Source organism: Struthio camelus, chromosome 18 (assembly GCF_040807025.1).
Source record: "Struthio camelus isolate bStrCam1 chromosome 18, bStrCam1.hap1, whole genome shotgun sequence".
Taxonomy (NCBI): domain Eukaryota; kingdom Metazoa; phylum Chordata; class Aves; order Struthioniformes; family Struthionidae; genus Struthio; species Struthio camelus.
This window is the reverse complement of record NC_090959.1, coordinates 9,406,411-9,431,873: the sequence shown is the minus strand read 5'-3', so window position 1 is coordinate 9,431,873 and position 25,463 is coordinate 9,406,411. Positions and strand designations below refer to the sequence as shown.

Below are 25,463 nucleotides of genomic sequence, written 5' to 3'. Positions count from 1 at the left end.
TACTTTTTACCCTCAGTAAATTCACTAACTTTCTTGACAGGCTCAGCTTCAACAGACGTTATAATTAAGCAAACCCTATCCTGTGTGGAGGAAAAACATTCAAGTCATCTGCAGAACCTCGGTAGACAATTACATGTGTCATGTATGACACTACATAGTATCATATAATCTGAGACTTCAGTCTACTCAATTGTTCAGTCTCTAGACAGATCTATTTGTGTACCTGCAGTATCAGCGCTCAAAAAGCCTGAGGTCTAGCAGTTTTGTGCCCAGGCCACCTGAGAACACAACGAGGCTTAGGCATTTAACTTATCACTTTCAAGCAGCCGTAACTACAAGGTAAACTGATGCACTTAGAATTCAAGGGTACCAAACCTAATCAATGGAGACAGGGAGAACAAACTAGTTAAACAGAGAAAACTATTGCTTCAGTTTTAGTACATCACTAAAAATTCACTTGGAAACTGATACTTACTCTAAGAGGGTATTTTATTTGCTTTTGGCACATTATACCGACATGCATTGCCCAAAGAGAAGGGGTGCTTTCAGCAGCTTACTGCCACCTGTTGATGAATATCAGAAAGGTGATAATTGCTCTGGATCTTCTGCCAAAGTTTTACATTTGCTCTGTATGGATGCTACAGTGTATTTAAACTAATACCTAAAGAAAAATCCGCACAGTCCCACTAACGTATATTCTATCTTAAGTTTAAAACATGATTTTTCTTTTTTTCTAAACCAACAGTAAGCGCACAGTGACAGGCATTTTAAACAAGTACTTCTTATTTATTCACAATTTAGATAAAGTTTAAAGAAAGACAAAAGAAATACAAAGGACAACATCAAAACGAAAAGGAATTTTAGTGACCAAAAGTGAGTTTCTACAGCCAGTGCTCTCCATACATTTCAAAAAGTTATCCAAACACTGCAGGTGCAGAATTCAAATAAATCCTGTAATAAACCACTATGACTATTCCCTTTGAAATTAAATTGGGAATGGAAGTTAGCCACCTTTCATCTATGATTACATGAACCACTTAATTCTTTCACTTTCTGCTTAAAGCAACATTTATCTTTTACAAGATGGATTCTGCAATACATTTTCAAGTAGCATTTTTCAATTTGTCTGAGCTCTGCTTTAAATAAGTCAGTGTCAACCTTCTGTATAGCAAAACAGCTTTTGATCTTGCTTGTGAAATAAATGCAATTCATAGTAGTGTCACACTTGCAGCTTGGAGGTATCCTTGGAGATACTGCAACGCTTCTGCATTCAGACTAGTACTCAGCATTGATGGGACCTTAAAATATACGAGAGAGCAGAAGTGTCAATGTGTGTGTACATTAAACTACCACTATATCCTGTTAATCACTGTGTCAACAAAAGGTACAAAGTCAAATTACATCCTGACAGCAACAGTTTTTCATTGTGAAAGCAGTTGCTGGAATTACATTCCTGATGCTGACAGCAGTATACCTAGAAGGACTGAAATACTCATAGCAGTTCTATTTGCTTCTTATCTGAATCAAATATGAAAGAACAAAGCAAGCCTTCAGTTATTAAAGCAGATGTTTGGATGCAGCAAGCATCAGATCTTTCAGGCAGTCTTTACTTACCAGAAACTTGAAAACAAATATGCTATGGGTTAAAATAATTAACCGTAATTCACATTACACGCAACAAGTTAAATTTACCTCAAGTTCCCCGATACATAAAATCGAACTGGAGACAAATTCAAATTACGCACTTCCCCAATGGTAAATTGGAGTTTAAAAAATGGCATATTTAAGATTATCACTATGTGAAATAATGTGGAAAATAGTGGTCTTTTAGATTAGCAGGAAAAAAAAAAAACACCTTACAAAACTTACATTCAATTGTAGAATAAGAGAACAACTCCTAGCTTTCCAATTATGACATATTATTTCTGCTGATTATCAAACTTAAGCAAAAGAGGTCCATTGTCAAATGGGCATTTCTTTGTAGGATTTGAGATTAGCATAGCATGTATAAAAGTCACTTACCCTGCCTGGGCACGCAGTAGACAGTTTGTGAAGAGACTGTGCCAGATGAATTCTAGGATTGTTCACCATTTGACCTACAGGATCATGTTCTTTTTTCCCAGCAAAGGCTAGCTGAGAGAATGCAGTCTGATATCCTGCAGTATCTTCTATGTCAATGAAGTGTTCTTCATCAGGGATAGTGTCATCCTCAGGCAGCTCAAAAAGGCCAATTAGGGCCTGCAGCAGAGGAGTCCTACATGTAAACGGGGGAAGATAAAGTCAGAGTTCTTGATGTGTTAGAACAGAAAATATTTTATAAGAATGTCCAAATTACTGAGAATCCTTTACAGTTTAGCTCCTTGCAAGCACTAGCTCAGCTGCTGAAAGCTTATAGCACCTAATCTGCACTGGGCTTGAGGAGTTGTGAAGTTTTGTATACGTGTAAGGGATCCTGTATGTTTTACAGGCATAAGGGAGATGCTCTTACTAAAAGCATAAAAATATGTATTTTTGATCAGGCTGAATTCGCTTAATGTACCTTAAAAGAGCAGTTCTCTTCTAGATTACTCCTTTGCTCTAATTCCACTTTTTTTTTTTTTTTTTTTTTTTAAATTCTAGTTCATGATTCCAGTTCATGAATCCAGCTATTTTCATTACAGCTGGAATGGTCTACAATCTTCCCAGATTGCTTCCCCCAAAATTGTATTGTCAAGCCAAGTTCCTAAAGGGTGTCTCTCGAGTTATAAATACTTGTGCTCAGCTCTTCTGACTACCAGAAGAGTTTTAAGTTAAAGCTAGGCCTAACTTTTCAGAAACAATGCAAGGAAAAGGAAGTAGTATTTTTTCTTAAATGCAGACCCACCTACCCTAGGTCAGTGCTCTACGCCCATCACAGAAATCTCAAACCACTTTGGCATCCTTTGAAAATACAGCTTTTTTATTTACTAGAAGAGAAAGTGGTGTGAAAAGCCTGGAACTCAGCCTCATAACAATAGTAGGTCTGAAGAAATCAAAACATAAGTGATTTCTGAAGAACATGTTTTGATTAGTAGCTCACGTTTTCAAAAAAATCAAGTGGTTTCACTTAAAAATCATGAAGTATTCTACCTACCACAGCTTCGTATATTCTGTGTCCATCATAGGAGGACACTCTGTTAATATTTTTGTAATGCCAACAGCACAGATTTTCTTTTCAACTTGTCCAGACACTTTCTGTATTTCAGGAATTATTATTTTCTCCAAAACCATTCCAAACATCCTGTTACAATGTTAAAATAAAAAGTATTAGACAGTGAGTGTATCAGCCTTATGGTGACAATGTGAGACACTAGAGAAAAAACAAAACAAAAATCTCAGAAAACCTGGTAACTAACGATGCTGCCCTGCCACAGCATACACCCGCTAGAAATTTGATAGCGCAAACTTTTCACAAACAGAGTCAAAAACTACCACTTGTCCCTTCTTATAACCTGCTCAGGTGATTAATATCTTGAATTATCACAAAACAACTGTAGGCACCAAATTAGAAAAAAAAAAGAAAAATCGCTAAACAAAGAAATTAACCTGTCTCCACAGCAGAAGAAATCACTTTGGTTAGTCAAACCGGGTTTGTCTAGTCAAATTAGCAACAAATACACTTTTCCATTTTAGCTAAGTCTCAACTATTTCCAGCAGAAAAAGACAAAAATTATATAGTGGTCAAATAAAAATCATACTAACTTTGGTTGTATGCTATCAAATATTTCTTGAAGAGCTAATGCCCCATATTTTATGCAGTACAAGTTAATGAAGACTAGGAAACCTGTAACACAAAGAGAAGGTCAAATTAAAATCAACAGGCAAACAAAAGATGAGCTCTAGAGTCGGCAGCAGAATACATTATAGTAAGTTTTTGACTGGGTTAGCACCGGCATTCCAAGTAAGTGCCATGTATTAATGAAGTGTATTAAATACATTAACCTGTTACCTAGACTTTCTGAAGTTTGTCTAAAAAAGTTGCCGACCTTTTCACATACCACAATTATTAGAAAAACTTAAACATGGCCATAGAACCACTAAAACAAGACTCGATCCTTTTTCCCTTATAAAAATCATAAAGCATGAGAAAAACTCTCAAACTTTTTGGATCATGAACTACAAGGTCTCTTGAATGCTTTCAGTTAAAAACTGTTAATATGATGCAGTTTTTCAAATTAGTTGTGAACTGCTTTAAGTGGCCTTCGTACTAAAACAAGCAGATCCAATACATTAAGAGTGCTGCTTAATTCTAGTTTGAAGATGAGCATTATAAGCAACCATATCATTCTTGCTATCAATAGAAGGCTCTGACCAGTTTTTACAGGATTAAGAAAAGGATGTTGTATAATTTGTGTAGCAGCTGTAACAGTAACATAATTTAATCAATACGCCAATAATCTCCAAGTTACTGGAGAAATAACCAGAATACACATTCCAATAATTTGTCACATTCTTGCTTGTTTAATGCAAAATCTTATCAATAAGTTAAGCTACATTAAGCAGAATGATACACAAATGCACAGAAAATTTAACAGTAATAACACAACTATATATAACAAAAGCAAGTGACATCAATATTATTTTCTCCGAGACTGAAAGTTCGCCGGTATTAGAGATGAAATGGAGACCCTTTCAGATAACTAGTGATGCCTTCCAGAGTATGAAAGTGGAAAGGAATACACAAGCTTTTCCCCTCATTTTCGTTCCACTCTAACTTCCGGTGAATTAAGTATGCCAGTGCCCTACACACAACCCTTTATTGTACAAATAATTTGAAGCAAGTCACTGATGTTAAGAGCTCACTATTCCCTCTTTATCCGCATAGTCACAGGACACTACATAACACTTATTCAATACGGTTGCATATTCTAAACAGTCAGCATCACCGGCACACGACACTTCGTAAAGCAAGGAACTTACTTTTAATAAATTTTGTTGTTTTGGAATTTTGAAGTCTTTGGAATAGTAGAATGAAGATCTGTTTCCTGTACTGGTCAACTGACTCACTAGAAGTTTAAAATAATAATTATTCAAGTCATAATAGCATTTTACTGATGTTATTTTACAGAAAACATGTACAGAATATTTCAAGTCTATTTTACTGACAGATGTGACTTTTTAAATTGCTAAACATTAAATATGAAGTGTATAAACATACCAACTATTGAGAATTACAGATATTAATTCTGAACATAGTTCCCTCTCATACTCACGGAGGCATATGCTCTATAATACTGTTTAGAAGATAGAATCCTTGATGGTCATTAGCTTTAGAGGCAATTAGCTTCTGGAACACACCTAACAATCCAGGCTGTAAAAAAAAAACAAATATAAAACTATATACTACATTTCTTTGTATGGGATCTACCAGAAACTTGTCCCTGTGATCTAAAACCCATACCAAAGCAAAAGCTTTCATAACCTAATAAAGGTTTTCTTCAGTTAGATTTCTAATGCGAGCAAGCGATGTTCCCTTTGAGCATTAAGACTAACCTTGACTAAATGAACACCAAAGCCAGTTTGAACATGCACATCTGCCTCATCCCTGGCATTGTCTAATCAAGTTTGACTACAGCAGATCATGTAGCAGAAATGACAGAAGCTAAGTACACAGAACAAGTCTCCCATGGAAATAACTAACCCTCGAATCTCCCAACACCTTTGCACCTCCTCACTCAACTGTTCTGAAAGGAACCTCTGAGTTTTCCCGATTCCCCATGTTCCTAGTGAGGTAAATAACACAGGAAAACTGTAGAAATTTATCTGCTTGTAAAAAGCCACAGGAATCAAATGCAAGAATTTTACATCTTAATTGATAAAAGCATGCAGAAAAAATAAATCCCAGACCGTCATAATGGAAAAGGCATCCAAAAAGCTTAAATTCATGGTATTTTTTGTCCCTGTATGTAAAGGCCCATTAATATAAAGTACGAGCAAAAATTCTGCACAAATCTAGCCCTCCACTAAAGGAAAAAGTTCTCCCCCCTTTTTTTCCTTAAATCTTAAATCAACACGTCTGGAGACATACATTCCTACTAAATCAATCCAACTTACAATTTTATCAGCAGCAGCACTTGCTATTGTATTGGCACCTCGCTCTAAATAAGCCTGCAGGAGTCGGACCAAAGGAGGGATGTTCCCTGTCCTTTCCCATAATACCGGCTGAAGTAGATGAGGAAACAATGCCATATAGGATGATGGAATTTCATTTTTATGCATTTCCAGAAGTAAAGACATCACTTGAAACACATATGGAATGAACTCTGGAACAAACAAAATAAGTGAAAATTTAAGCAAGAACCGTCATTGTCAATTTGTCAGAGCCACGTATCTTTGGACTGAACCCACAAATCCCATGTATTAATACAAAGATTCCAACAACTAAAAACTTGGAAGAAGTACATTGCCTCTCAAATTTGATTACTCCAAACATATGAAAGCACAGTATATATCCAGCTTCCACTTCTTCTATTTGTGGATGTTTCAGAATATAACACGGACAGTAAAGCATTACAAACAAGGCAATGCAGTTCAGAAAATCATATGAAGATTTGGGGTGGTGATTGTTAAATACTTTTAAAATATAGGTTGTTTTAAAAATAAATTAAGGAAGGGGTTGTGCCCTATGGCACACAAACCCAAGCCAGCTGCTTCCTAAAAGAGTTTATCCGGACTGTGAACAAGCTGCACTCTCACTTGGGTTTCCTGTGCTACTGAAAAAAAACACCAGGAGATTAATCAGGGCAACCAATCATAGCAGAGAGAGAGCGCACAAGCACTTACTACTTTTAATTTACCTTGTACATCATTCTGCAGTATCTCAGTGAACACCATAAACAAAGCCTCTTCAAAGCTTCCAACTGCATCAGGGTTTGCTTTGCATGTTATCCTTATCGACAAGCATATCGATTCAAACATGTAATGATTAAAGTGAGGTTTGCTTGGATTCTAAAAACAAGTTATGAACAAATAAATCAACCCAAGCTTGTAGCCATGTCACTTATTTAGTCTAACGCCATTTTCGTTTCAACTAAAGTCTAAAGGAGCAACTGAGAGTAAGGATACTACGCTTTACAAGTACGCCAGTGAAATTAAATCCATAGATACAAAAACAAACAACAATCTATAAAATATAAAGAAAAGATTTTTTAATATATATTTCTAAAAAATAAAACAGAAAAGACGTTCAGAATCAAACAAACTAAATAAGCAGTTACACGCTCAGAAAACAAAACTAGGAAAAATATTACTTTTCACTCATATAAGGTGTCTATTCAGTTGTTTATTAGGTAAATTTTATACTCGGCAGCTAAGTTTAAACTGTATGTTAAAAAGGTTTTCTGGATAGTTGAAGAAAATATTCTGAAGCATTCTCTCAAGTCAGCGTTCAAGAATATTAGCCCAGCTTGAACAAAAAAGATTAAGAGAATTTTGCCTACCAAAAGTAAAAGGGTAATGCATTCAATTTAAGCCCACGTTTCAGTGCTTAAGCTTGACACCAGCCTGAGAAGTTTTCTGGTCAAAGAATAAAGGAGCTTTGAGAAATTTAAATTATTGTAATGCTGCCCTCTGCACAGAGAAACCTTTATACTAGAAAAAGCTATTATTATAAAGAAACTTCATATGCCGTTTTGAAGTTTTAGAAAAAAGCAGAGAAGAACGATTTGAACGTACATCCTGAAAGGAAAACAGTACTTCACTGGAAGCTTGTTTTTGCTTATTTTAATTGAGAAGTACTGACAACTAGCAATATTTTAACAGAACACAAACAACACAGTACATTTAAATCTTTAAAGAGATTGTTCTGATAAGAAAGTAGCGTGAACCTTTTTGCTCAGATAGCCTTTTCTTTACCTTACTGACAGCCAGCAGTTTCTGTGTAAGTTGCGTGATGACAGAAGGGATGTATGGAATTATGGATTCCTGTAGCAGAGAAAAACTCCTCATGATAGCTGCAAATAAATTGAAAGTATTATCTTCTGGAGACAAACATATGCTTCTGTCACGCGCTTAAACTCCTTAACCTTTTACTATTAAATCAGACCAAGGAATTAAGAAGTAAGAAAGAGTATCCTGTTAGAAGGATAAACAATCTACAACTACAAGAAAGGATAGAGCAAAGCCTTGCTATCCTCATTCTATAGATGGAGCACAGAAAGATCAAGTAACTTACTCAAAGTAAAAGAGGGTCTTTGCAAAGTCTCAAATCTTGGCACACTATTAGCAATATGCCATTCAGATCTGCTACCGATACGGCTGAGGTAGCTGCCCCGACTATAAAGGCTACCATGTGAGAACTAATTTGTCACACACAACTCTACTATGTTCAGTGCATTTCTTCAGTTCCATAAATTTAGTCAAAGATGACTTAACACAGCCTGGTAAATAACTGCAGACTGTGCATACCATTTTAATAGGCCTGCATAAATCAAGTTTTTCAAATAAAAATTTCAGTAGACTATAAGTAACTATAAATAAACTATTATATATAAACTATCATATGAAAACTTGAGCCTTTATCTCAAGTTAACCAAGTTACACTTATAGGGCAGGACTCAAAATCATTCACCTTTCATAATGTATTCATTTTCAGATGAGCCAGGAAGCGTCAGTGCTTTAAAAAGGTTTGTTAACAGCACTTCTACAAACGGTACCATTTCTGCAGCTGTAATGCTGTAAAGTAAAACACAGCTCTTTAATGATGAAACACATTCACAAGTTTCAAGCATTTTATAATACCACGATACAAGGAAATAAAAGATACTTACAGATATTTCATATTTAATGGACAAAAACTATTTAGCAATGCATTTATTTCTGCTTGAAAACTTACAGGGTAGTATTATTAGTCCCCCTCATGGTAAAGAGTCTTTCAAGAGCATGGGCTGCATAAGTATGGACTACAATACTTTCTGCTTGAAGGTGATTGATTAAAAGAGGAATAGATACCAATAGTTGTTCTTTAGGTACCTACAAAAACATAGCAACAAATTATATAAACGTTACATAAAAATACAGACTGCTCAACACCTATCTGCTCCAAGCTCAGCTACAAATTGAAAGCTTGGTAAACAAAGATATCCTGGAAGTCTTCTCCAGTTGCTAAATCACACCTTGACAACCAAGAGGTACCTATTTCTGTCATCTCCTACATGTTTACCACTGACTGCTACATTTGATAGTCAGTAAGTGCAAATATTCCTAAAGAATACTCATTTTTCCACTCTACTCTGTCTTAAGGAACAATTAAAAAAATATCAAGCTTTTTAAAAAATCCCTGATATTTTAAAGAGGTGAATAAAAGTAACAAAGCTTAAAAATAATATTCAAAACATTTCTTCAGCTGCCTCTCACAAACTAGAAAAGGTAACAGAGAACAAATTTGCTGTACTCTCCCTAACAACTGCTGTCATGACACAAATCATGTCAGGACACAATCTAGACTAAAACTCACTTGAAAAAGCTCCGTGTCCCACGGCAGTAAGTATACTAAAGTTCAGTGTTCCATCAGCATACGGACAGCATGCAGACTACATGTTAATTAGCTACACATACTAGTATCATTTACTTTAAAAAAAAAAAAAAATCAGCATAGGATGTTATCTAGGGCAGTCACACACCTGCTGAGCATCACCACATAGGTTAAATTAGTTAAACAAGCTTAGCAAGTATAAAATGACAGACTACAAAGTTTTTACCACAAGAATACAGGGAAAACTTACTTGGTTTCTAAAAATCATGATATATTTGATACCATCAGCTTTTAGAACAGGGAATTCATTCACTGCAAAAGAAAAACATGCAAGTCTTTTGGTATTTTTGATTACTGAGCATCGTACTGCATACAGACATGATATCAACTCATGCTTTTTTTTTTTCCTGAAAGAACACATGCAATGTATTGCCACACTGCTTAGTTTGCGTATTACCGTTGCAGGCACTTTTAGGTGGAATATCAGTTTTACTTGCAAATCATCACACCTTGACACCATTAAATGCACAGTCTAACTCTTTCATGTAAAGTTTCCTCTTCTAGCTCTGCTTCTAATAGCCTTCAATTACATGTTCCAAGACCACCCACTACCCTCCAAATATCCTAACTGCTAGCAGATAAAATAATCAGTTTGTGGCTTAAATCTATAAATCTTTAATCTCTTCAGCACAGGCTGATACAGGCTGCAGCCTAGCTTTCAGTATTTTAACTTCTATGATAGACAAAACTTTGAGAAGTTTGCCATACACAAATACAGAAATCAAATTACTGTAACTCAACAGGTTTAAGCATGTCAGCTGATAGCAACCATGTGAGTACACGCTCAAATCCTGAAGACAGCACAAAGCAGTTCACCTTTGTTTAAAGGCTCGTTCATTACAAGCCAAACTAATTCGCATTACTTTCCACGTGCCACATGTTAACAGTCTACACACCATCTTCTGCCTCAGAGATGACATGGATGTGAGATCATTCCAAACTGTATTTGAGTCTTAGGAGACAATGGCCAGCGTCAAGGTTCTAGTCATATTACAAAATTTTCTGCATGAAAATTAACATTAAACTTACCACTAGCAGACTTTAAGTCAGGTTGAATGTGATTCACAAAGAATTCTGTCAGATTAACAAGTTCATTGGCTTGTGTTATTCCATGCTAGGAAAAAAAAACCACACTATTATAATTATAGACGTCATTCAGCTATTCTTCTCACTCATTTTCATGGGTTTTTAATAAAAGGAATCTACAGCATACAGGCACATTGCAGAGGTGCCAATTCAATCATCTCAGAGAACCCTTTAATTTTTTGTTGTTGTTGAAGTGTCCAGTTTTCAGCTGTAACAGTATTGACGTTCAAAGTTATTAGCCCCGAGTCAAGGAGTAATAACACAGATCACAGTAATAATGAATCAACATATTAGACAGAATACTGCAATATTAGAAGCTTATTAACTTGATGCTTTTATTGTGACGGGCCCTTTAAAAAGGAAGAGTTTAGGACTCAAATTTGAGCTCTAAATTTGAACAGCTAGCAATAATCACTGCTTCAGTTTTCTCAGATGAAAAATGCAACTAACACAGAACAAAGGATTTGCACATGAATATTTATATATTAAGTTCTAAGTGATATTATCCTATGTTTGCCACTAAAGAGCATAGAAAGCGTAAGATGTATGTCTTAGCAGTTTGCTAATTGCTGGAAGACTGTGGTTCACATTATGCATCACGATTATTAGCATCTCCTGTGGAGTAATACAAAGTCGGAGTATTAAAGCTACAGGAAGAGACAGAATCTGTAGCAAAGCTGAATAAAGAAGCTTGTACAACATTTTTCACTATGCTCGCCTCAAATATTTCTTGTAAGGCCGCAGACAGTTGAACTATAATGTACTTAAACATACTTATTAGTATATTAAATTCTGTTCTGTAGGATGATGGGTAATTGGTATAAGGCTACTATTCCCAAATACAGTCTAGCTCAGGTATGTTTTCCAATATATCCAGCCTATTAGTCGCTTCTCCCCGAACAAGTAATAAGATTCATTTCAAGCCCAACAGTAGGGTTCATGCGTTATTTCCAAGATAATAAGCATTCAGGGGAAAAAAAGCGTTGGGAAATATAACAGGAAAATTAAGAGAGTCATTTGAATTCCTTCCAGTCTCTCCTTTTCAACACTTCTGATCTCCTGCACAGCTAAATTTGGCCTTCCAGGGCTTACAACTCTGGCTCAGTACCATGTAAAAGCACAGAGGCTCTAGACTCAAGCCAATTCTGTTTCTTTACAGGGGTGCCACACACATGCTAACAAGCCCGGCCAAATACTCCCACATGGTGGCTGACTTTGCCCAGTCTATGTGAGGACCAGATAACTCACTCACAGTTAATGGAGATTTGATGGTATATTAAACTGTGTCAACAGTATATGGACACTGATGGCATATTAAACCATGTCCATAGTATATGGACAGCTTTTATCTCTTCAATATTAAAATATTGCAAATACAATTATTCCTATTTTGAAGAAGCACAAAATGAATTATATCAATCCTCACATACATTCTACTTAAAGCCATACACGTTCACATACTATAGTGTAAAAGTACCTTCTGAGTCTGAGCTTTAGACGCCAAAGATGTAACAAGGTAAATAGCTGCATCTTTGTGCTTCCAGTTAACAGACGGATTTTTTGCATATTCTTGCAGCATGGAATTAACATATCCAGAAAAGATCCCTGTCACAGGCCCTTCAAAGAACTTGCACAAGCCTCTGACTAGATCACAAGCTGCTCTGCGCCTGGTGTCAATATCTGCATGAGAAACAGATTATTTAGATATGAGAATATAAACAACTCCTCTAAGCCATATCCCCACCTTCTGTTAATTGTTACTATTTTTATACATCAATGTGGAGAATTGCATTTTATTTACAGTCATAATTGAGACTAGAAAAGTGCATTTTATTCACTCTTTTGTACAACAAGAGGAACAGACATCTCCCAGTAGTGCTTGTGTATTACGCAGGTTTTACTGCCCTCTAAAGAAAGCTTCAATAAGCATGAAGGGGGACGCATTTTACTCTATTTTATTGATAACCATGCACCTGAAATACTAAAATTTGTAACAAATCTGCAAAAATTTCTTGTTTCAAGAGGAAAAAGCCAAAACATAATCTGGCCTTACATACAATATATGAGCAGAAAGGACACAGGAAAATAAAACAAGTGAATTGAATTGCAGCAGAGTAATTGCAACCTTTTGAGAGCAGTCTCAGAAGTACACATAAGATTTCTTGCCTAAATTCTCTTAAAAGCAGAAGTAGCTGACAAATAAAAGCTTCATATACACCTAAAACGCAGCCAATTCTGGATAAAAAGGATAAAATGTTTGCTTGAAAAAGTCTGAGAACATTTTCCTCCAATTTTGTCCTCCTCTGCAAGTGGAGTACAGTAATTTCTCAAACCTATTACAAAGTGTCAGTAATCCACTTTGCAGCACAGAACAGCATATACAGAATGTCACACAGTTTCAGAACTGGTTCATTTATGCTCCAGTCTGGCTGAAGACCAGACAGCTATAATCTGAAAATCAAGTAGCTCTGTTAACATAGCTCTTATGTTTTCAGAAAGGTTATTGTATTGGTTTGAACAGAGCGCCAGTGCACAAAGGCTGGGTCGTGTCCAGCAGGCTTCACCACAGATCTGTATGCAAAAGTGGGAAAGTTTTAATTAAAACACCATAGGCTGCTAAATTCCGGGATGAGTTTATCTATGTTATTTAAAATTCTACATTTGGGAACTAAATACAGAACTATGGCCATTATTCAGCAATGACTTACAAGCTACACTTGCTGAAATGACAGTGCAGTACAGAACACGTAACAACCTGAGTAAGATAAGAAGCTATAGAAACACTGTTCAAAACAAAGAGCTGCCAGAATGGGCATGTCATGACATGAAATTTCACCAAAATTTGGATAAAACCTCTTGGGAGAAAAACATGTTCCCAATTCCAAAAATAAGTTAAGAGCCTCAGAAGATTGCTTCAGTTCTTTAGAGCGATATTTAAAGGCCAAGTATTCTTAGTATAAATCTGTGGATTACCAGATCCTTCCAAATCCCTTCTTATATATTCTTCAGAATTGTCTTCAAATGCTTCTTCATCAGCCGCTGAAAATATAAAATACATAGGCAATTAAATACCAAGATCTCTCTTTTTGATCGTAAAAAGCAGTTCCATCTGTATCAACTTGGTATTTTTTCCAAATAGTTTCCTGTAACATTAAAAGAAATAAATCAGAACTATCCAGAGTAGCACATTTAGCTTGCTGCTCCACAAACTACATTTTCTTTTTTTTTTTTTTCTTTTGCATTCATGATCTGATATATTTCTGGAAGGAAGAAGAAAAAAGAAAAAAGCAAAACAGAAAGAAAACACAACATATTCAATATTAAGTATATTTAAAGTAAGAAGCTTCCAGAGTCAAAACTTAAAGGAAGCTTGAGTCCTTGAATTATTCTGGTATTCACTTTAAGCATTTGAAGTTACTGGTAGCACTCAGCACATGACCTAGACTTTTCATGCTTTCAATGTGAGATCACAGTAATACAGAAAAATGATCAAGACATAATCATACAACAGTTCTACAAAGCCCACAGGACAACAATCCATTGTAGAAACTTGGTTCTAAATCTAGTACTAAAGTACACAAAAGGTAATCCTCCATTCTTAGTCCTGTAACTGTAATTATAATGATATGTTACTTTACAGGTTATCTTTTACTAAATTTTTTAAAGCTCAATCAAAAAAAAAAAAAATTTACCTCTAAATTCCATATTGGGAACAATAACCTTTTCACAGATGCTCGTCAATGTATTCTGGTCTTCAAACAGATGCTTATAATGTGGTCGCTCGCAAACGGAGGCCAGAAACTGGATTGCATTACTAACCAGCTAGAACAACACATATAAAATCCACACAATTTTAGCATTGCTGTCCAATTTATAATTCATTATTGCACTTCACAAGATCAGTTTATAACAACTTACCAAGTCATATTTAACTTCCTGGCCTGTTGTGACTAACAGATTCCAGATTGCTGTTACAAAACGTGGCAGGTAGGGCTGGAATTCTTCATCATATTTTTGAGCATACAAAGCAGCATTATCACAAATTTGGGATTTCAAGAGCTCCAGTAATCCAGCTTCCTCTTCATCCTCACATAAAACAAAATAAAACTTAAACATCCAAACTTCAACACTGCTTTTTAATATTAAAAGTTATCAACATATTTGAAGGCAATACTTAGAGTATTATTTCATTGTGTTCTAAAAAGGTCAAAGAAATGCTTGCCACCTGGCTGGAATGCTATTTTCCCCATTTGTACTGGAATTGCACTACAAGTCACACATTTGTGCTATATACCTATATTCCAAATGTAAGAACTACACGCACCTAAATGATTTAGCGTTAAGTTCGACACAATTAATTTACAACAGGGAAAAGGTTAACACAAGGCACTGAAAGACGCATGTAGAAGGCGCATGCATAGAAGGCATATCTCGTTACTTTAAATGGGGATAGTTGCTGAAAGTACTCTTCCCACACACACCTGCTGCCACTTACTCCCAATCCCTCCCCGTATCAGCACGGATGTTTGTGGAGCCACAAAGCAAAGCAAGTTGGGAAACTGAGCTAGAAAAAAAAAAAAAGTTCCCACCTTTCAGTTTTAACCCATATCACTTCCCTGAATCAGTTCAGCCCACACCCATACAAATGCCTGTGCTGGGCAATGACCCACAGACACAAAAGAAGAGCAAGAGAAAATAGGAAGGCTTATTTTAGCAGCAGCATTAGCCTAAAATGACCATGAAACTATAGAAAGAGATACACTTTTTAATATACCTCCCTACATATTGTTAAGAAATCTACCCAATGCTTTGGCTCCATCATGTGGCAAGCTACTGCACTGTATCTGGAAAACATTAGCATTTAAAATAAAAAAGCATGCACATGCTTTGATGGCCTGGTATCACTTTTCACATAGGAAACTAGTTCTCATCATCAGACAAACTGTGACAGCAAATGCTGAACAACTACTTATGAAGGTCATGCTCAACTGTTTGAGATTCTTATAGATATTCTGTTTTCTAAAACATAGCACATGAACTACTGAATGGTACAGAAAATCTCAGCCTTATGACTCCAATAAATCAGGTAACTTCAGCAGACGCCCTCGAAAGAATCTACTCATACATACGTATCTGTGATTTCATTTTTGTGCACAGCTGGCATACCCGTAGCTGATACAGAACTTTAAGAACTGAAGCCCAGATCTCTTAAGAGAAGTAGACAGCCCCATTGTTTAAGTCTCATCTCCTTACAGTCACTGTATCCGTTTGTTTACCCAACAAAGAAAACTTGGGATTGTTCAGCAAGTTAGAGACCTCAGTCAACCCTCTCCAAGACACAGAGACAAAGGGGGAAGTTTTATGCAATACTTACATCAGTCTGCAATAGTTTATTATCTAAAGTTAAAAGGCTATGAAAATTTGTCATCCATGTTTCCATGTTATCTTCAAAAAACTCAGGAAGATCCTGTGGGGAAAAAAAGCATAAATCCACATTTTAATTTGACCGCAACACTTCGATAATCTGTCTATGCTATAAGGTGGAATCTGTTGTGAGGTGAAGTGCGGGAAAACAGTCTCCAAGATAAAATATTAAAAATAAAAGACAACCCTGCCCCCCCACCCCCCAATAGAGGCTTTGGGGCACAAAATTTCTGATCGCTCAGCTGTTACACACTATACAGCCTGCAGTTTTCTAAAGAATTAGCATTACTGTCTGAACAAAAAAAGCACAAGCCCTCCTAGCTCCAACTTGCTCTTTCGCCCAAAGTTGAAAGCACAGCCTGAACAATCAAGGCAAGATCATCGCGCTTAACAGGCTTTTGCTCATGTTCATACATAACGAACATTTGCTCATGTTGATATATAAGGAACCTCAGAGTCTAGTTTTACAACATTAAATAAATGTACTATATGAAAAGGTAAATTCAGTTCTGGTCTTAAAAAAACAAACAAAAAACCAACAAAAACAAAAAAAACCCCACAGCACTACCAGAATTACTAGTTGCTATAGAGTTACTAGTTTTAAACTAACTGACTTTCATTGACACAACTGAGCTCATGCCAGTATAGACTTATTTATAAAGGAGCACAGTGGGTAACAAATTCAGATACGGGACTTCTTTGCAGCTCATGGTCAGAGAACTACCTCCACAGCTCCTCGTTGCTATAACAAGAGTTTAGCCTTTCTTCTTAATCTTCTATACAGACAGGGCCAAACTAACACATTAACTAACCCCATCCTTACTGTGCCTTTACTCCAGCGTTGATGCAGACTGTCAACTTTTATTTTGGCCACAAAGCGTGGCCTTAAAGGCTGCCTCAAATGGATCCTATAAATAAGAGCATAATAACTTTGTGAGATCAAAGCAAAATCAATAATTAGAAAAACAAGGAGATTCACCTGAAAATTTAAACTGTAGAACAGCTTCGCAATTAGAATGAGAGAAGAAAATAAAACCTTCAAAGCACTAGCATCATTTGCATGTGTGCTGCAAAGTTCAATTGTGGCCTAGAAAAAGACAAAAAACTTAGTCAAATAACACACAAACCATATCTATAAAAGGCATTGAAAAGTAAGCTGTAATAATGTATTTAATTTCTTTCTTTTTATAGAAAACACACTTTTCTTCCTCTTCCTGGTTCTGTCAGGTCTCACCTCCTGATTCTAGTTTGAACCTCGTTATCAGTTTCAAAGCAACCGTTCTTAAGTTTCCATTTTGTAGGCACTCACAATAGGCAATTCAGAATGATAAACTTGCTTTAGGAATGATTCAACAATGAATACCTTAAAGAGATTTGTCAAGGGCAACGCAAAGGCATCAAGGACGAGTTTGATCTCTGTCCATAATTCATTTGACTTAAATTCATGGCGGTACCTGACAAGCGAAAGAGATAAGCACACAAATAAAATACAGTCTTGACACTTACTCCTATAACTCGCCCACAATTAATTTTTCATGCTGAACCTTGAGGTAAATCCTACTAACCAAACACAAAAACTAAACAACACAGTTCAAGTAGATCAAGCAAGGTGTAAAATTTGATAACCTCTTAATTACAGTCCTATTACGGAGTCAATAAGCATAATTAGAAGCCATACTTACAGACTTCGTAAATACACACATCTAATTTTAACGGTCAAAATTTATAGAGTTGAACAGAAACTTCACAATCCATATACAAACTCCACTATTCCTGGTACCTTTTAAACAAAGAGTGAGCAGTGCGAAGGACTCCATTAATGACATGGAAATCTCCACTTTGAAAGCGATTCACCATTTCTGTCAGCAAGTCTGGCCATTTCTGAGGAAAGTCTTCCCGGCCAATAATACTAATTGCATCACTCAACTGGAAAGGAGACATAACTATTACATGATATAATAAGCACACCACTCGGGGAAAAAAAAAAAATGCAGCACTCATGCCAGATATTACAAATATCTAAGAAAAAATCTTATTATTCTCGTCAGATTCAAAATTATTGGGTTAAAGATCTAATAGTTTTCACAATAAATAAATATCACTTTAAATCCTATGTGTACATGCAGTCCTTCTTCATGGAATTACTGTATTTAATTGGCTAACGTTGGAACTCAGCTGTAGGAGTATTTATCAATAAAATAATTGCATTAAGTAGGCAGAAGTAGCTATAACATTACACTCCAAGGTATTTAGATTGGTATGACACCACTGAAAAGGAAGCTGAGCTCTGCTGTGCCAATAACCAGAGCTTCCAGACACTCTTACAATATTCTAAAAGTCTCATGGACACAACTAGAAACTGTCATATTACCTGCTTTTGAATTTGTTCTGGGCTGCTGAGCATCAAGGGCACTATGTTGGCTTTAATGGCTATCCGGTCTGATTCACATATTTTGTTTGGTTCATCTTCAATCTAAAATTAAAACAGTAAGTCACGGGCACATTAGTATAGCCTAGGCCCTGAGAGAACATCAGTATTTCGGAAGTCAATTATCTACAGAAATTAATCATAACTATTACATTTTTAAAGAAACTAAACACAAGATCCATCAAACGTAAGCCATGGCCTACCATGGAGCTGTAACAGTAATACTTGAACAAAACTGAAAAAAATATACTTTTCTATAAAACCTTGACCTGTATTTTCTCCTTCACCACTACGGTCTTTTCATGTGTGTAACCTGAGGAGTTCCTATTTAAAAAAAAAAAAAAAAAAACACGCAATTTAGCAGCTGCAAGGGTGGCTGCACATGCCAATAACATACACAAGTTTATCCAACAGTCTCCTTTTCCACCTCACCACATGTCTATCTTCACTGCTACTAACCTTGACAGATCAATTTTGTTCCAGCTGCCTCAAGCCTTATATTCGAGAAAGAGTACATTAAGACGGGTGTAGGTTACACACAAACACATGAAATTGACTTTAAGAGTTATCCAATCATTTCTAAATACAGATGTCAACAATGCCAATTGGTGGTAAAGTAGGAAGTTATCTTTCTAAACCTCAGTTCTTTAATAGAAAACAGTGACAGCAGTGATAGTCACAGCATCTATGATGACAGTACCAAAGTTCAGAAACCTAAGAGTTGCCCACAGCAGTTAAGAGACAAGTACCTCCAGAGCATAATTCAATGCTTCTAAGATGCCTTAAACCAGATAACACTCCTACACTACCCTCCTTCTCACTTCCCTTCCACTATCTTCCTAAAAACTTACAAATAAAAAAAAATTTCAGCAATTTCAAGAGCTATGCTTAGCTATAAAAAATAACAGACAACTTGTTTTTCCTTTATATCACGTTGTACTGAAGTACACACATACATCTAAAAATCCCCAAAGAAAAATATGATATTTAAAAACTGAGCATTACAACTTATTTGATGTGAAAGGCAGCAATAAACACACCAAGAAAGCTCCAAGTAGAGAGGTAGCACTCATAGCTCTGCTGTGCTCCATTTAGATGGGTGAGAAAGGTAGAAATGGCGGCAAGATTAGCAACAGCAAATCCTAACATGGGTTTATTTATGAAATTTTCAAAGAAATGAGACATTTTGACAAGACATTAAAGGCAGCACAGAGGAGACTATTTTGTAGGTACTTTAGAAAAAACAAACACTTGTCTCCAGAAATACCCTGTATGTATGACTCTCCAGGCCCTATTAATCAAAGGGCCTGGGGAAGCAAAACCATTTTCCTTCCTCTGAGCTTTGTATCTGTCAAGTCCAAGGCTGCTAACTTAAAACATGTGATCTAGATAAGTTAGCCTTAGGGCAGTATTTTATGCTCATACAGCTGCTCTCAAAATGAAAGTGAAAGCTTAATTTTGGACAAAGGAAGGTGCTTGAAGCCACCCAGCAATCACCATGGTCCTCTGGATGCCCTTACTACATAGCATCTCCAACACAAAATTTCATCCTTATAAAATTTGATCCTTACATCAGTAACCCATAACAAGGAAGCCATTTACAAATTCTTCCGTAACAGAGTGTTATTGCTCCTTACAATATACCACAGATGAAGATGCAATTTGGGAGAAATGACTGAAAATGCAGTATTACAGCCACAAAGAAATTTTGTGTCAGACTGAATGCACTGATCTTACTTAACAGAAGCATCTAAGCAGTCTCAAATCTGCTTAATACTAAGGGGGGGGGGGAGGGAAGACCACCACATCTGCACATTTTTAATAGACTTCAGCTAAGAAGTCATGAAGAAACACCAAATAGTTTCCCTGGAATACAAGATTACACATTTGATACTTTTTCAGAGATAGAAATGGCACTTTCAATGAGATAAGGTATACAAGGCAGCAAGGAAAGTCTCTTCCTACTTCACAGGCTGAGTTCTCAAATGCAACAACTTCCACTAGAAATTAAATGTCGTGATTGCTAAAAGCTCTGAATCAAAAATACTTCAGAACTCTTCCAAACAAAGGATAAAATGTGATTAATGGCAATATTTTATATTTTACTTCCACAAATACCTTCAAGTGTAATGAACTGGCATTGCCACATCCTTCCATGCCTCACAAGCATTTACATGAAGGAGATGAACTAGTATGATCTCCTCCAGCAGCAGTGCTGGCTTGAAATGTTTGCAATACTATGAAAATATACACCAGCCAAATTGTCCATCTCCTAAGCACAGACATTTTACAACCATTTTACCTTAAATAATACTACAATTGGTTAAACAGGCTTCAAATATTGAATGCATACATCTGCAGAAGTATTGCAAAGAACTCCTCCTTCATCATTTTATCACCTAGCTTTTTTTTTTTTTTTTTTTTTTTTTTAAAATAGAATGGACTCAAACACTCCAGGTTTTAGTTCCTTATAAGTAGTGCCCTGTGTTTATTCTCTGGATGATCCATCTTCTCTCTCAAAGTCCAGACATACACGCATTTTCCAAGCTTAAGAGTCTCTTGCTGTACCTTAAAAAGATTATGAAATCTTAGCACAAGCACTCACTAGAATACTTACAATTCTCCAGTTTCTTTTAATATAGTTCTTGAATGTTACAGATGCACAAACTTTGATGACATTTTCCTGTGATTTCTCCAGCAGCGTTAAGAGTAACAACGGATAATTCTGGCTTCCTTCAACTGACTCGAGAAACTTTTCCGCTGTAAGAGAATATACTAAGGCTAACAAAAACCGAACTGATTTTTCTGGTTGTAGCCCTATCATTTCTCAAACGTCTATTTAGAATGACTAACTGATTAACACTTCTCCAAAGATTCACAAGAACAGAAATGTAAACAGGACAAGTCTGGCAAAACATACTGTAGCTTTTCTACTACGAAGCGCTTTAATGCTTCTGCTATAAACAAAAGCTCCGAGTTCAGAGCAGCCTGTGGAAATTTTGCCTCCTCACCATTTTTAAAAGCCATAACCTGACAGCAGCAAATCTGGGTTCACTGTTAGCAGCACTGCCTACATTCAGAAAGAGCATCACTGCTTTAATTAATAACAGTATGAAAATGGGGAAAAAAATTACATTTACATACATCCTTCATAAACTTTCTTAGGAGATTGAGAACTTCTGTAAAGAGGCTATTGCACAAACTTCCACGGAAGTTTGTTATACACAGATAGGAGAGGCAAATAAACACCAATCTTTCTGGTCACATGTGGCACCTAATCACTTACCAGGACGCCTTATAGCAGGATCCGGATCTAGCGTTTTCTTTAGATATTCAGTTAAAGTCTGTAAATTGGCATCACTAAGCTCCATTTTGGCAGAACCTGAAAGCCACAAATAACTCTATGTTAAAAATACAGATCAAGAAATCTATCTTATAAGTGACACATACACAGAAGTAGATTAAACAGAAGATGCACATCAGGTTTTCTGAGTATACCTCATAGGCCATGGTCCTATCTCATACGTTTGATTCAAGAAAACGAGTTAGTGTGCAACCAAGTACAAACAGAACTCATTCCATGAACCAGGTGCAGCCAGAAGATCATTTCTTCCCTCACTTGACAACATGAATTTGTTTTTGCTGCTGAGAACAACTATTAGCCCCAGAAACCTGCCCGCGTTGAAAAAGCTGAGTAGCTGTGCTCTAGAGAATTGTAAAAGAATAATCCAAAGTGTATTAGAAAGTCAAGTTCTGTTCAAAAAAAACATACTTGTCATGTCATCAGTAGAAAATACCCAACGCAATTTTTTTTTAAATGGAGCCAAAAAAATGTACAAAGCCACAGGGTTTGTCCATGCTGTAAAAATAGATGAGGATAGGCAAGAAATTAAACTGCAATAGTTAATACAGAATAAATATGCGTAAATAAGTCTAAATTACTCCTCTCAAGGCATCCTCCTACACACATTCTCTTCCTTACTACAGCAATGCATTAATGTCACAGCTTTCATTAGAATCAATCAGATTACAGTAACACTAAAACACTATCAGGGCATGCTTTAATGGACATTTTGGTATTTTAGGATACCATCAACCATTCCGCCCATCTTTCTCACCTCCAGCAGCACAGCTCATTCACTACAGAAGCAATATAGAAGGAGGGCTTCTATTTTTTCCTCTGGAGTTTCTAATTATCAAGATAGAGTGGAATTTGTCTGTCCCGCTTTGGATTTGGCCTATGACCCGTGCAATGAATACAGTTTATATTTAAGCATATTTGCAAAGGCAGCAAGTTTTAATGATTCAATTTCTAACTATGGCATTTCTATCACTGAAAGAGAAAGCAACTGCATCCTCCTGATTTAAATCAAAGTTAATGAGTAACTGAGATCCCAATACATTGTGCAGGGAAGAAAAAAAACACCCCCCACCCCACAGTCCCCTACCTCCCATATTTCACCCCTCTCTCTTTTTGGGGTTTACTTGTTTGCCTGTAGCCTCATTCACCAATTTACATTAACCATTAAAATCCTAATAAAATGCAGCATTAGCAATCAGCACCACTAAAAGTTGGTGCATTATGATATTGAAACTAATACTTACGTATCATTAAAAGAAAAAAAATTATCTGCACCAGGAAAATTTACAAGGCTGATATACAAATCCATGTAGAAACCTTTTACGAAGACTGAACTTTACGCAGCTGAGAAACCAAAGCGAAACGTAAAACTCACAATACTGAGTGGCCTTTTAAAAATACTTCACATACTAATATAATACAGGGGTCCACGTAAAACAATATATCATACGTCTCAAGCTGACTGACAGTTCACTTTGCAGGATAAGTATTAAGATTTGAACCCATTATTCAATCACTCATACATAGGATATTTACAAAAACTATGTGCGATTTTACTAGTTTTTCACCTGCTACCTGTTTACTCTAATATCCTTCTCTTCCTCTAGCTATTTATTTTTTTGGTTTTCCATTACATTTAGGAAATGAGTATTTTAGCTTAAAACATAGACATATAGACAAGAGCAAATTAGTATTTTATTCCCATGGCATCACCCACTTTTCCATCCTATATTCAACTTTACCAATCACGTGCTGCTTCTGTGAGCAACGGCTTACAAGTCTTGGCATCTGACATTTCTGGCAGTGTTTGGTCCCCTAGGACTACTAGATATCCCATCCTTTTTTCACATGAAGGAAAGAAATGGTTTTTCTTCATAGCAGTGTTACAGAGGATAGAAAAATTAAAATATGCTGCAAAAAAAATTTTAAAAACAGTACTCTTTTTAAAAGAAAAAAAATCAGATCCTGCTTATATTATTAGTTCAAAGACCTACGCCTGTTTTAAACAGAAGAGCAAGGGGTCTATTTGCAAGATTACAATTACGGGGTAGTTGCCAGCACAATACTACAGCTTTTAGTTAGGTCCTGACATACGCCCCCTCAAAAGGTTATAGAAAATCAGGATATTTTCAGTCTCTCTCTTCAGAAGAAAACCCACAGAACATACTTAATGCATTAACGGTTTGGGTCAAATTAATGATAAACCACATCACAAAAACAGACGACTATACCACTCCCCCTCCAAACCGGGCGCTGCAGGCAACTTCCAGAGCACGCCGCTCCGGCGCCCGCTCGCCACAACACCCATCAAGCGCGGGCGGCGCTCCTACGGGCGCTCCTGATTTTATGGGAAACGTTACCTTCCTCCTCCGCTACCACGGAGGGCTTTTACACTCGGCTACCGCGCCGCAGACCGCCAGAGACACGCAAGGAGCCGGTCACGCGAGGAGAGACGAGGCCGGGCCCCGGTACTACTTTACCGCACGTTTCCCCAAAGGCCGAAAGCCCACTCCCGCGGGTCCCGGGGGCCGCTCGGCGGCGGGGAGGGTGGGGAGCCCTTCCGGGGGCCGTCCCGCCCCGCGCTCCCCCCGCACCAACGCCGCCAGCGCGCTCTCTCCGCGGACGGCGCCGCTCCGGCCCTCTCGCGCGTTTCGCAGCAGCCCGCCCGTCCGTCCGTTGCCGCCACAGGCTGCTCCTCCGCCGCGGCAGCGCTCGCGGCCGCCTCCCCCGGCGCGGCGGGCGGCCCCCACCAGGCGGGGGCGGCGGGCGGTCTCTCCCGGGCCGCGGCGGGGCGGCGCAGGCCGAAGGCCCCCGCGAGGCAGCCCCAAACGGCACCCACTGCCCCCACACTAGCTTGCTCCCCTCCCCACCCCGCCGCCACCACCTCTGGACGGACAGCGGTAGAGACCAATGAGAGAAGCTCACTACTCAGCCCCAAAGCCCCACAGACCAATCGCGCGGTGGGGGAGGCGGGCTGAGGCAGCACCAGCATGGTGAGCTGCGCCTCTCCGCGGCGCCGTGGGCCCAGCGCCCGAGCCCCGCTCGGAACCGAGCGGCGGCTGGCTGCAGGCAACGCGGAACACCAGGCTACAGGCACCGCCCGGCCGCCCCTCCACCCGCAGCGCCGGGCGGCGCGGCGCGGCTTAGCCTCACCTGCGGGTCCCCCCGGCGGCGGCGGCGGCAGCGGCGGCTCTGAGAGCTCCAGCTGCGCTTCACATTCAAACCGCGGCGAGAGGGCGCGGCGGCGACACAGTGACCGCATCACGCAGGGCGGTGCCACCCTCCGGCCGCCGAGCCAATCATCGGCCTCGCCTTCCCTGATGCGCTGCGCTGCGAGCCAACCCTTGCCGTGCTCCCAGCTGAGGCAGCCGACCAATGGCGAGGCTCTTCCCACAAGGCCGCGGCAGAGCGCCGGCGGCGCCGCGGGCCCCGCCCCTCGCCGGGCTGCGGCGCGCGGAAGTCGCGGCCGTTGGCGGGGCGGCGCCGGCAGCCATGAGTCGGGGGGGAAGGGGAGGGTGCTGGCGGGCGGACAGGGCTGCGTAGCTGCCACAGCTGTTTTATTCTTTTTATTCGTTAAAAAGGCGCCATAAAGTAGTGGTTTTCTGCATTGGCTC

At 38.1% G+C, this 25,463-nt stretch overlaps 1 protein-coding gene across 5 annotated transcripts; it reads right to left on the bottom strand.

Moving 5' to 3' along the window:
• Positions 1–761: 761 nt before the first annotated feature.
• Positions 762–25,196, bottom strand: CSE1L (chromosome segregation 1 like). Of its 5 annotated transcripts, none has more exons than XM_009671065.2 (26): positions 23,592–23,775; positions 22,261–22,347; positions 21,775–21,870; positions 21,106–21,248; positions 18,432–18,533; positions 17,841–17,986; positions 17,424–17,514; positions 17,040–17,147; positions 16,011–16,103; positions 14,555–14,722; positions 14,329–14,458; positions 13,610–13,675; positions 12,114–12,316; positions 10,580–10,664; positions 9,741–9,802; positions 8,852–8,988; positions 8,588–8,691; positions 7,873–7,970; positions 6,816–6,966; positions 6,073–6,281; positions 5,232–5,329; positions 4,939–5,024; positions 3,721–3,802; positions 3,113–3,259; positions 2,023–2,254; positions 762–1,298 (listed from the first exon to the last, which is right to left on the bottom strand). In XM_009671065.2, the coding sequence occupies exons 1-26, from the start codon at positions 23,635–23,637 to the stop codon at positions 1,209–1,211; spliced, it is 3,060 nt and encodes a 1,019-aa protein (XP_009669360.2). In that variant the 5' UTR covers positions 23,638–23,775; the 3' UTR covers positions 762–1,208. The 5 variants fall into 5 exon arrangements, with proteins under 5 accessions (XP_009669360.2, XP_068769159.1, XP_068769158.1 ...); XM_068913058.1 differs by lacking the exon at positions 23,592–23,775 and adding an exon at positions 23,094–23,115; XM_068913057.1 differs by lacking the exons at positions 22,261–22,347; positions 23,592–23,775 and adding an exon at positions 25,003–25,196.
• Between the last annotated feature and the right edge of the window lie 267 nt (positions 25,197–25,463).